A 12,500-nucleotide genomic window follows, 5' to 3' on the forward strand; every position below is an offset into this window, starting at 1 on the left:
GTAGGGAAAACATATCAAGAATATTTACTTTTATATAGTATTGATTAAAAGAAACAAAATATGTATTTTGTTAAAAAGTTAGATATAACATGCATCTGTTTAAGAAAAACTGGAAAAGCACATTTTCTAAAAACTGATCTTTCTGTTACAGAATTACAAGAAGGCATCAGAACGGTAATTGTAAATATATATATATATATATATATATATATATATATATATATATAATATAATATTATATTTTTGTTACACAGCATAAATCTACAGTTCTACTGCTCATTATTATTGCAAAATTAGCCCAGACAGAGTATCAGTTTAGCAGCTTAATAAACAAGAGCAAATCAACATTAAATATTAATTGGAGTTTGTTGAATGAGGCTCATTGTCAATTTCAAATGAACCTCTGCAGTTACTTTGATAAAGCTTCTCTCTCTTTCTGTCACAGGATGAACTGCACTGTGCAGGATCCAGGAGATATCTCAGGAGCTTTGATTGATGTGGCCAAACACATCGGCTCGCTCAAGTTCAGAGTGTGGGAGAAGATGCAGTCCGCTGTCACATACAGTAAGAGCAAACAGGCACATCTCTCACAATTAACAACATGGAAAGTAAAACAAACAAACAAACAAACAAACAAAAAAACTCAAAAGCCTAGTTTCTTTGGTTAAATATTTAGATGAATATCTAAATATTTAGATATTACAAGCATATCAACTTGGTTACAGAACTACAAGATGTCATCAGAAAAGTCTTTACTTTCTTTAGCGGAAGGTAAATCTATAATTTATGATTAAAAAATAAAATAAAAATAAAGAAAAAAACTCAAAAGTCTAGTTTCTTCAGTTAAATATTTAGATAAATATCTAATATTTAGATCTAAATATCTAAATATTTAGATATTACAAGCGTATCAACTGGAGCAGTAAATTTTTCGGAAAATCTTTCTGTTACAGAACTACGAGAAGTCATCAGAAAAGTCTTTACTCTCTTTAGGGGCAGGTAAATCTATTATATGATACAAAATAAAATAAAAGTCAAATTTATTTGGTTAAATATTTAGATAAATATCTAATATTTAGATCTAAATATTTAGATATTACAAGCATATCAACTGGAGCAGTACATTTTTCGGAAACTCTTTCTGTTACAGAACTACAAGAAGTCATCAGAAAAGTCTTTACTCTCTTTAGGGGCAGGTAAATCTATAATTTGTGATAAAAACTAAAATAAAATAAAAAGAATTAACTCAAAGTCAAATTTCTTTGGATAAATATTTAGATCTTTCTGTTACAGAACTACAAGAAGTCATCAGAACATCTTTACTCACTCTTTAGGGGCAGGTAAATCTAATATATGATACAAAATAAAATAAAAGTCAAATTTATTTGGTTAAATATTTAGCTATTACAATATGAACATGGTTACAGAACTACAAGAAGTCATCAGAAAAGTCTTTACTTTCTTTAGCAGAAGATAAATCTATAATTTATGATTAAAAAACAAAATAAAAATAAAGAAAAAAGTCTAGTTTCTTCAGTTAAATATTTAGATATTACAAGCGTATCAACTGGAGCAGTACATTTTTGAAATCTTTGTTACAGAACTACAAGAAATCATCAGACTTGTTTAAATCTTTATTCACTCTTTAGGGTGGGTAAATCTGTAATTTATGATATAAAATAAAATAAAAATAATGAAATCAAAGTCAAATTTCTTTGGTTAAATATTTACTGTAGATCTTTCTGTTACAGAACTACAAGAAGTAATCAGTCTTTACACACTGTTTAGGGAGCGGCTAAATGTGTAATTGATGAAAATAAAATAATAAAAATAAAAATAATGAAATTATAAAATAAAAAATAAATACCCAAAAAAATCTAATTACCAAAAATCTAAATACCAAAGAATAAAATGTCTTTGGTATTTAGATCTTTTCATTACAGAACTACAAGAAGTCATCAGAAGTCATGGTCTTTACTCACTCTTTAGGGGCAGGTCAATCTAATATATGACATAAAATAATTCAAATTTCTTTGGTTAAATATTTAGCTATTACAATAGAAACATTGTCTTATGACTTCTTGTAGTTCTGTAACAAAGTATTTACTCTCTTTAGGGGCAGATAAATCTGTAATTTGTGATTTAAAAAATAAAAAATTAACAGGTGAATCTAATATATGATATAAAATAATTCCAATTTCGTTGGATAAATATTTAGCTATTACAATATGAACATGGTTACAGAACTACAAGAAGTTATCAGAACATCTTTACTCACTCTTTAGGGGCAGGTAAATCTAATATATGATACGAAATTAAATAAAAGTATAATTTATTTGGTTAAATATTTAGATATTACAAGCATATAAACTTGGTTACAAAACTACAAGAAGTCATCAGACTTAAGTCTTTACTCATTCTTTAAGTGTAAAGAGTAATTCTGTAATTTACGATAAAAAAAAATAAAACAAAATAAAAATAATGAACAAAGTCACATTTATTTGGATAAATAGATCTTTCTGTTACAGAACTACAAGAAGTCATCAGAACGATCTTTACTCACTCTTTAGGGGCAGGTAAATCTGCAATATACAAAATAAAATAAAAGGCAAATTTATTTGGTTAAATATTTTGATATTACAAACATATCAACTTGGTTACAGAACTACAAGATGTCATCAGAAAAGTCTTTACTTTAGCGGAAGGTAAATCTATAATATATGATTAAAAAACTAAATAAAAATAAAAATAAAGAAAAAAGTCTAGTTTCTTCAGTTAAATATTTAGATATTACAAGCGTATCAACTGGAGCAGTACATTTTCGAAATCTTTGTTACAGAACTACAAGAAGTCATCAGTCTTTACACACTGGTTTGGGAGCAGTTATTTTTAAAAATAATAAAATATTATTTTTAAAATAATTAAAAGGTCAATCTAATATATGATATAAAATAAGTCAAATTTCTTTGGTTAAATATTTAGCTATTACAATATAAACATTGTCTGATAACTTGTAGTTCTGTAACAAAGTATTTACTCTCTTTAGGGGCAGGTAAATCTGTAATTTGTGATTAAAAAGTAAAAAATTAACAGGTAAATCTAATATATGATATAAAATAAGTGAAATTTCTTTGGTTAAATATTTAGCTATTGCAATATAAACATTGTCTGATGACTTCTTGTAGTTCTGTAACAAAGTATTTACTCTCTTTAGGGGCAGGTAAATCTGTAATTTGTGATTAAAAAATAAAAAATTAACAGGTAAATCTAATATATGACATAAAATAATTCAAATTTCTTTGGTTAAATATTTAGCTATTACAATAGAAACATTGTCTTATGACTTCTTGTAGTTCTGTAACAAAGTATTTACTCTCTTTAGGGGCAGGTAAATCTGTAATTTGTGATTAAAAAATAAAAATTAACAGGTAAATCTAATATATGATATAAAATAATTCCAATTTCGTTGGATAAATATTTATCTATTACAATATGAACATGGTTACAGAACTACAAGAAGTCATCAGAACATCTTTACTCACTCTTTAGGGGCAGGTAAATCTAATATATGATACAAAATAAAATAAAAGTACAATTTATTTGGTTAAATATTTAGATATTACAAGCATATCAACTTGGTTACAGAACTACAAGAAGTCATCAGACTTAAGTCTTTACTCATTCTTTAGGTGTAAAGAGTAAATCTGTAATTTACGATAAAAAAAATTAAAACAAAATAAAAATAATGAACAAAGTCACATTTATTTGGATAAATAGATCTTTCTGTTACAGAACTACAAGAAGTCATCAGAACGATCTTTACTCACTCTTTAGGGGCAGGTAAATCTGCAATATACAAAATAAAAGTCAAATTTATTTGGTTAAATATTTAAATATATATCAAGCATATCAACTTGGTTACAGAACTACAAGAAGTCATCGGACTTAAGTCTTTACACATTTCTTTAGGTGTAAAGAGTGAATAAATCTGTAATTTATGATATGATATAAAATAAAATAAAATAATTGTTTTAAGGGCAGGTAAATCTGTAATATACAAAATAAAAGTCAAATTTATTTGGTTAAATATTTAAATATATATCAAGCATATCAACTTGGTTACAGAACTACAAGAAGTCATCAGACTTAAGTCTTTACACATTCTTTAGGTGTAAAGAGTGAATAAATCTGTAATTTATAATATAAAATAAAAGTCTCCCTTAAAAAATGTGACAGAGATTTTATGTTTTAACCAGTAGCCTACTGATTATTTCACAAACTCAGAAAATAGCTTCTAAATTACATTTTTGTTTATGAATATCTAGTTTAATCACCAAACTCTGAATACCTCTCAAACCGTCAGCTCCTGTGATCCTTGATCCCAACACCGCAGACGTCTGCGTCACTCTGTCTGATGACCTCACCACCATCCGCTACAGCGAAGAAGACCAACAGGTCCCGGACAACCCCGAGCGCTTCTGCTTCTACGAGTGTGTCCTGGGCTCCGAGGGTTTCAGCTCTGGTCGCCACAGCTGGGACGTGGAGGTGGGAGACTGCAGCGAATGGGCACTGGGAGTGGTTAAAGAAAGCGTCCAGCGGAAAGAGTGGTTTCCCCCGAGCCCCGAACGCGGCATGTGGATCATCTGCCTGTACGGAGGAGAGTATCGCGTGCGTTCGGCCACCAACGCTCCTCTGACACTGAAGAAGAAACCTCAGAAGATACGAGTTCAGCTCGACTGGGAGGGCGGCAGAGTGATGTTCTCGGATGCCGGCGACAACTCGCTGCTATACAAGTTTAAGCACAAGTTTACGGAAAAGATGTTTCCGTATTTCTCCAATACATGTAAAAGACAACCGCTGCATATTTTAGCAGAGAAGGTGTCTGTGTACACGGAGTAACTGAAGCATCTCAGCATTAGATCAAAGGACTGAACTAGCACAAGAAAGACTTAAGATTTTTTTAATGGTAGTGTGTGTGTTTGTGTGTGTGTGTGTGTGTGTGTGTATATATATATATATATATATATATATATATATATATATATATATATATATATATACACACTACCGTTCAAAAGTTTGGGGTCAGTAAGATTTTTTAATGTTTTAAAAGAAGTATCTTCTGCTCACCAAGCCTGCATTTATTTGATTAAAAATACAAACAAAAACAGTAATATTGTGAAATATTATTCCAATTTAAAACAGCTGTTTTCCATTTCAATATACAGTAACGTGTAATTTATTCCTGTGATCAAAGCTGAATTTTCAGCATCATTACTCCAGTCTTCAGTGTCACATGATCCTTCAGAAATCATTCTAATATGATGATTTGATGCTCAAGAAACAATTATGATTATTATCAATGTTGAAAACAGTTATTTACATTTTTATTTCATGATGCTATGATGAATAGAAAGTTCAAAAGAACAGCATTTGTCTGAAATCTAAATCTTTTGTAACATTAAACACTACCCTTCAAAAGTTTGGGGTCAGTAAGAATTTTATTTTTATTTTTGGGGGATAGAAATAAAATGAATCAATGCTTTTATTCATCAAGGATGAGTTAAACTGATCAAAAGTTACAGTAAAGACAATTATAATGTTAGAAAATATTCTATTTTAAATAAATGCTGTTCTTTTGAACTTTCTATTCATTGAAGAATTTTGAAAAAAACTGTTTTTAACATTGATAATAATAATGAATGTTTCTTGAGCATCAAATCATCATATTAGAATGATTTCTGAAGGATCATGTGACACTGAAGACTGGAGTAACGATGCTGAAAATTCAGCTTTGATCACAGGAATAAATTACACTTTACTGTATATTGACATGGAAAACAGCTGTTTTAAATTGGAATAATATTTCAGAATATAACTGTTTTTGTTTGTATTTTTAATCAAATAAATGCAGGCTTGGTGAGCAGAAGATACTTCTTTTAAAACATTAATAAAATCTTACTGACCCCAAACTTTTGAACGGTAGTGTATATATATATAGTATATAGATACTATTTAGCAAGGATGCATTAAATTGATCAATAGTTTTTTTTTAATCAAATTACTAAATAATGTTATTTAAATTGTTTTTTTTTCATTATAAGAAAGTCACTTTGGCTTAAAGTACATTCCTTTGTAAAAATCTTACCGCCGCCAAACTTTTTAAATGTTATTAAAAGAAGAATCTCATGCTCAGTAAGGCTGATCAAAAATGCATTAATTTTGAAACTTTACTACAATTTAAAATAAATGTTTTCTATTTGAATATGCTTTCAATTTCACTTTATTCCTGGGATATTAAAAACTGAATGTTCAGCATCATTACTCCAGTCTTCAGTGTCACATGATCCTTCAGAAATCATTCTAATATGCTGATTTGCTGCTCAAGAAACATTTATGATTATTATCAATGTTGAAAACAGTTGTGCTGATTTTTTTTTTTTTTTTTTTTTTTTTTTTTTTTTGTAATGTAAAAGTCTTTACTGACAATTTTGATCACTTTAATGCATCCTTGCTAAATAAAAGTATTAATTTCTTAAAAAATAATAATTTGTACTGACCCCAACCTTTTGAATGGTAGTGTATCTTCTGTATAAACTACTAATTAGTATAAAGTTTGAGAAAATTCAAAACTGTTACAGTTGATGCAACTGAAAATATAACGTAGAGTTTAAGCCTCAAATGCTTGTTGTTCATGTGGTCTTTGTGCTAACAGCGCTCTCAATAAAGCTCTGATGACATCTCCACCTGTCCAGCCTCATCAACCCCAGCGGATAACACGTGTTTCTGGAGAAAGCAGACACTCGCTCCCCCTCGCCTGAGCTTTAGCACGCAGAAGCGTCTTTAACCTTGTGTCTTGTGTCATGACTTTGCAAACTTTATTAGAGCTGATATAGTGATGCGAGACATGCATGCAGAAAGGAGAACCGCAAAAGAGTCAAACCACTAAATACATGTTTGTTTGTTTTTAACCGCTAGAATGCCGTTACATAGTGTACCTTTAAGCATTACTAGTGTGTACACAAGCCGAATGAAATCAAACATTTGTGACTGTAATCAGGTGTTTTAAGTTTCATTATCCAGCCTGAAATCATGTGATCCTGTATGAGGTCGTCAATGGCAACAAGTTCGCAATGGAATACTAGATTGTTGCTTTACTGTGCAGTTTAAAGAGGTGGTTATTTCACTTTTTTAACGTTAGCTAGTGTGTAATGTTGCAGTTTGAGCATAAACAACATCTGCAAAGTTACGACGCTCAAAGTTCAATGCAAAGGAGATATTTTCTTTTATAGAAATCTCTGTTTAAGGACTAACGGCTGGTAGGGACTACAATACAGCAAAGTGGGTGAGGTCATGTTGGGCTGCTTTAGAGAAGAGGAAGAGTTGTAGTAGAATGTTGTTGTGATCATGCTGTCATTTTATGCCGGTCTGCTTCACAAACGAGTCAATTCAACGCTGGATTTGCACAAAAGATTAACATGACGGCACATGCTAGTGGATGAGTTGAATCAACTCCACAGCAACTACATAAATCTAGACATTTCTTTATATTTAGAAACATCCAGTTTCATTCTAAAAGTTGTAACTTCTTCCTGAGTCTCTCCATCAGTGTCGACTCCAGTTTGAACAATGTAAGGCTGAACGCCGTTACTGACAATCCTCATTTTGGCTGCGTGAGATTCTCCAGCTTTGTTGTTGTCGAGCTGTTAAAGCTCCGCCCTCTTCTGGAAAGCGGGCGGGAGCAGCAGCTCATTTGCATTTAAAGGGACACACAAAAACGGCACGTTTTTACTCACACCCAAATAGGGGCAAATTTGACAAGCTATAATTAATAATATATGGGGTATTTTGAGCTGAAACTTCACAGACACATTCTGGGGACACCTGTGACTTTTTTTTCATCTTGTGAAAGGAGGCATTATAGGTCCCATTTTAATGGTCTCTTGTCTACCACACTCAAAACACAGAAAGGTCAAATTTACAGTAACTCTAATTTTCACTTTGACCATTTACTTTTATAAAAGTTTACCGTAAAATACAGTAAAAACAGTAATATTGTGAAATATTACACTTTTTGGGATTGCAAAGAATTTATAAATATTAACAAAGATCTTTAGTCACTTGATCAATTTAATGCATTTTGCTTGCTGAATAAAAGTATTAATATTTAAAAAAAAAAAAAAAAAAAAAAAATCTTGCTGACCTTAATATAAACATGGAATTAAAATGACCAAACCTGGAATGTGTCCATGATGACTAAACCATACTTTGAAACAAAATTACAGAAGCACTGTTGTGAAATGATCACAAAATGCAATTTTCTATAGCCATTGTTTTATTGAGGACATGCAAACCATGCACAAAAATGAAAAACAAAAAATATATATATTTACAGAATGAACACAAGAAGGTAGAAAAGACAATCCACTGATCACTTTCTCTCAGCTTCACTGACCTTCACCTTCAGCTCTGAAATATCTCACCAATATTACAGTACATCTAACATGGAGAATCCCAGTAAATACTGGTTACGACTACAAAAGACTGTTGTATTAGAGGAATATAAAACTCAAAAGAATTAAAAACTTTCATCTGGGTTCAAAAAGTGACTGTTCCTCACAGTAACACATTGGCATGTGTTTGATCTATAGATTGAGAGCACCAAATGTTGTCTTAGAAACATACAAAAAATGCATTGATTGCTGTATCCGTGTGATGAGTCTCAGCTCGATGACACCTTACTTTTCAAAACTAACTGTAAATCGTAAAGGCAAGCAGAAGTCTACAATCCATTTTTTGCTCTATTCTCAGATACGACACCGACAAACCTAACGATAACGGTTTCTTTTTTTAATATCTTAGCATTAAGACCATCAGTAGGTAGTCCTTGATTTTTTTTTTAAAGCACAATGACAGAGCACAGCCTCTTAAAGGTGAAGTATGTCATTTTTGCAAGTACTGGTGCAGAAAACACTTGCCCTTTAAACGTCTCGTCGCAGGAGGAAAGCACTGGTTCAAAGGCAGCACTAGAATGAGATCCATTCAGTGGTTCACAAACACACAACAATCACTAGCCGTGTTTACGCCATCAATGCTACGCTAAAGCAGAATGGATTCTGGGTGACTCTGATCGAGGAGCATGCTACATTATGAGTGAGTCTGACCAGAGGAGGAGGCAGATTACATAGTGAATATGAATTCATGGTAAGCTATATTGAGTTGCTGCATAGCCTATTGGGTCATGGCGAGTGTATGGATTATTGGATTAAGTATTTGCATGATACAGGTAATATAAAACTGGAAGCCAAAGGAGGCGGAACTGTTGCTGTTGGATCCCCTGGTGGATGAGGTTCATGAGAGGGATGTGATATTGGAACGGCCTCCAGGAGGCGCTACGATCCTCTGTGCCGTACGCCGGGGGATGTGGTCATCCATTTGAGTGCCTTTGAGAAAAAGAGAAAAAAAGAAGGTTGAAACTTATTGCTGTATTTGTTTTAGTTTGGATCCAATGCACAGATATGACTAATGAAAGCATGTCTGCATGAGCTCCAAATGATGTCCACTTGATTTAGGTCACAGAGATTCTCAGATTTTTTTCAGCAGTGTTTGTTCTGGAAGTATTTTTTCATTCTTTTCTTCATAAAGACTTTTTAAAAAATCTTCAATAAAAAGTTCAACGCCATGAACCAAACCAAGGTCCAAAATGATTCATTATATTACAATACATTGCAATGCAAAGGAACAATGACTGTGAACTTGACATCTTTTATGTGGAAATGAACAACTCATGAAGCATTGTGGATGATGTAATCTATCTATCTATCTATCTATCTATCTATCTATCTATCTATCTATATATATATATATATATATATATATACACAGTACAGTCCAAAAGTTTGGAACCACTAAGATTTTTAATGTTTTTAAAAGAAGTTTCGTCTGCTCACCAAGGCTACATTTATTTAATTAAAAATACAGTAAAAAAACATATAAATATATTAAATATATTTGACAAAGTAATTTATTCCTGTGATGCAAAGCTGAATTTTCAGCATCATTACTCCAGTCTTCAGTGTCACATGATCCTTCAGAAATCATTCTAATATGCTGATTTGCTGCTCAATAAACATTTATGATTATTTTCAATGTTGAAAACAGTTGTGTACTTTTTTTTTCAGGATTCCTTGATGAATAGAAAGTTCAAAAGAACAGCATTTATCTGAAACACAAAGCTTCTGTAGCATTATACACTACCGTTCAAAAGTTTGGGGTCAGTAAGAATTTTTATTTTTATTTTTTTGAAAAGAAATTAAAGAAATGAATACTTTTATTCAGCAAGGATGCATTAAATCAATCAAAAGTGGCAGTAAAGACATTTATAATGTTACAAAAGATTAGATTTCAGATAAACACTGTTCTTTTGAACTTTCTATTCATCAAATAATCCTGAAAAAAAATATTGTACACAAATATTTTGTACAATTGTACACATTAAATGTTTATTGAGCAGCAGATCAGCATATTAGAATGATTTCTGAAGGATCATGTGACACTGAAGACTGGAGTAATGATGCTGAAAATTCAGCTTTCCATCACAGGAATAAATTACTTTGTGAAATATATTCAAATAGAAAACAGTTATTTTAAATTGTAATAATATTTCACAATATTACTGTTTTTTATTGTATTTTTAATTAAATAAATGTAGCCTTGGTGAGCAGACGAAACTTCTTTTAAAAACATTAAAAATCTTAGTGGTTCCAAACTTTTGGACTGTACTGTGTATATATATATATATATATATATATATATATATATATATATATATATATATATATATATATATATATATATATATATATATAAATTAATTCACATTAAAAAGTTAAGCTGAGATCATAAGAAATCTAAATAGTTTTTATAGTGGATTTATTAGAAAAAAGTAAAAACAGTAATATTTCAAATAACTGTTTTGTTTTATATATCACTCTTGATCAATTTAATGCATCATTGTAAAAAAAAAAATTGAACCAAAACTTTTGAATGGTTCTGTACATACTTTTGAACAGTAGTACAATTAGTTAATACTGTAATGAATATAATTATATATATATATATATATATATATATATATATATATATATATATATATATATATATATATATATTATTAATACTACACTATAAACAAAGAATATAAAAAGTTAATAAATTATTTATATAATCAATATAACCAATAACAAATGTGCTTACCAGATAAAGTGAATCCAGATTGGTGCAAATTTCTGGCCGGTCCCAGTGGGGTCTTTCCTGGACATGAGGGCCCCCTAGTGGTGGGAGTGGGTGGTACAGATTTAGTCATACTGATGACATCATGGACAGGACCATCATAGTTTCCTCTCGGAACACCACGGGCATCAGCCATCTGCAAAACAAAAGATTTGATTGTGAAAGTCACCCTTAAAGTGAGTCTTTTTAAACTTTAAAAGTCTGTAAGGGTGTTAAATCTGTTATTCGACCCCTGGGATGAGTGAGTCAGTATTCATAATCACACACAGACATTCTTACCCTGCCTCTGGCCTTGATTCTCTTGTAGACATAGTCGGGATAGGCTTTTCTAGCAATGAAACGGCCTGAACCTTCTGTCACACTGAGTTTCCCGTCCTCGAGAACGATCCTGCCCTGACTGATGACCACTACGGGAAAGCCTCGGCACTCCATTCCCTCAAAGATATTCACCTCCACTGTCTGCGGTGACACACAGTTCAGAATACGGACAGACGAGTTTATATTTCACGTCCTCAAAATTCCAAAAAGAACATTACAAGGATTTAACAGAATTCTCTTCAGTTCAGACAGAATTCAACTGTAAAATAATTCCCACTCTAAATCAATAGTTGAAAAAGTACAATTATGTTGGATAAATAATAATATTGTTAACTGGGTTTTCTTTTTCAATTTTCATACCAGGTTGTGAGATTTGGCAGAGAAAGTTTTCGTCTCCTTGGTGTTCCAGATTACAATGTCGGCGTCAGATCCAACAGCGATCCGGCCTTTCCGAGGATACAGGTTGAAGATTTTTGCAGCGTTTGTGCTTGTTACTGCAACAAAATCATTCTCGTCCATTTTACCTGTGGCCTGTGTGACAAAAACATCATTGTTTGTAGTGTTGAAGTATAGAATATATTTAAATTTTAAATGTATTATTTTTTAATTATTTAAAACATGAAGAAGACCTACCACAGCTTTGTCCCAGACGATGCTCATACGCTCCTCGATGCCGTTGGTCCCCTCTGGGATGAGGGTGAAGTCGTCTTTTCCAACAGCTTTCTGTGCCGTAGTGAAGGTGCAGTGAGCACTGCCTGTGACCTGAAGATCCCCACTGAAACAGTTCAGAAATTGCAATTGTCAAATTTAAAAAAAAAATCAGTATTTAAGTATTTAATTTAAGTATTTAAATATTTAACTACAAAGTACTAGTGTCTTGACCTAAAAGA

The 12,500-nt window shown here is 31.4% G+C and overlaps 2 protein-coding genes across 4 annotated transcripts in view; one reads left to right on the forward strand and one right to left on the reverse strand.

Moving 5' to 3' along the window:
• LOC125255019 (E3 ubiquitin-protein ligase TRIM39) overlaps window positions 1-5,089 on the forward strand; it is a 7,367-nt gene extending 2,278 nt beyond the window's left edge. The window contains exons 3-6 of one of the 2 annotated variants that reach the window (XM_048169913.1): window positions 152-174; window positions 446-564; window positions 4,364-5,019; window positions 5,058-5,089. In XM_048169913.1, coding sequence (XP_048025870.1) covers window positions 152-174; window positions 446-564; window positions 4,364-4,899 — 678 coding nt within the window. In that variant the 3' untranslated portion in view covers window positions 4,900-5,019; window positions 5,058-5,089. The remainder of the gene's footprint in view (window positions 1-151; window positions 175-445; window positions 565-4,363; window positions 5,020-5,057) is intronic. The other variant, XM_048169912.1, reaches the window with a different exon arrangement.
• Window positions 5,090-8,317: 3,228 nt separating this feature from the next.
• The window catches only part of dpysl4 (dihydropyrimidinase like 4), a 20,460-nt gene continuing 16,277 nt past the window's right edge, over window positions 8,318-12,500 (reverse strand). For both annotated transcript variants that reach the window (XM_048171161.1, XM_048171162.1), the window contains 5 exons: window positions 12,244-12,385; window positions 11,971-12,141; window positions 11,572-11,751; window positions 11,257-11,428; window positions 8,318-9,443 (listed from right to left, as the gene is read on the reverse strand). In XM_048171161.1, the coding sequence (XP_048027118.1) occupies window positions 9,352-9,443; window positions 11,257-11,428; window positions 11,572-11,751; window positions 11,971-12,141; window positions 12,244-12,385 (757 nt within the window). In that variant the 3' untranslated portion in view covers window positions 8,318-9,351. The remainder of the gene's footprint in view (window positions 9,444-11,256; window positions 11,429-11,571; window positions 11,752-11,970; window positions 12,142-12,243; window positions 12,386-12,500) is intronic.

Source organism: Megalobrama amblycephala, linkage group LG20, assembly GCF_018812025.1.
Source record: "Megalobrama amblycephala isolate DHTTF-2021 linkage group LG20, ASM1881202v1, whole genome shotgun sequence".
In the NCBI taxonomy this organism is placed as follows: Eukaryota; Metazoa; Chordata; class Actinopteri; order Cypriniformes; family Xenocyprididae; genus Megalobrama; species Megalobrama amblycephala.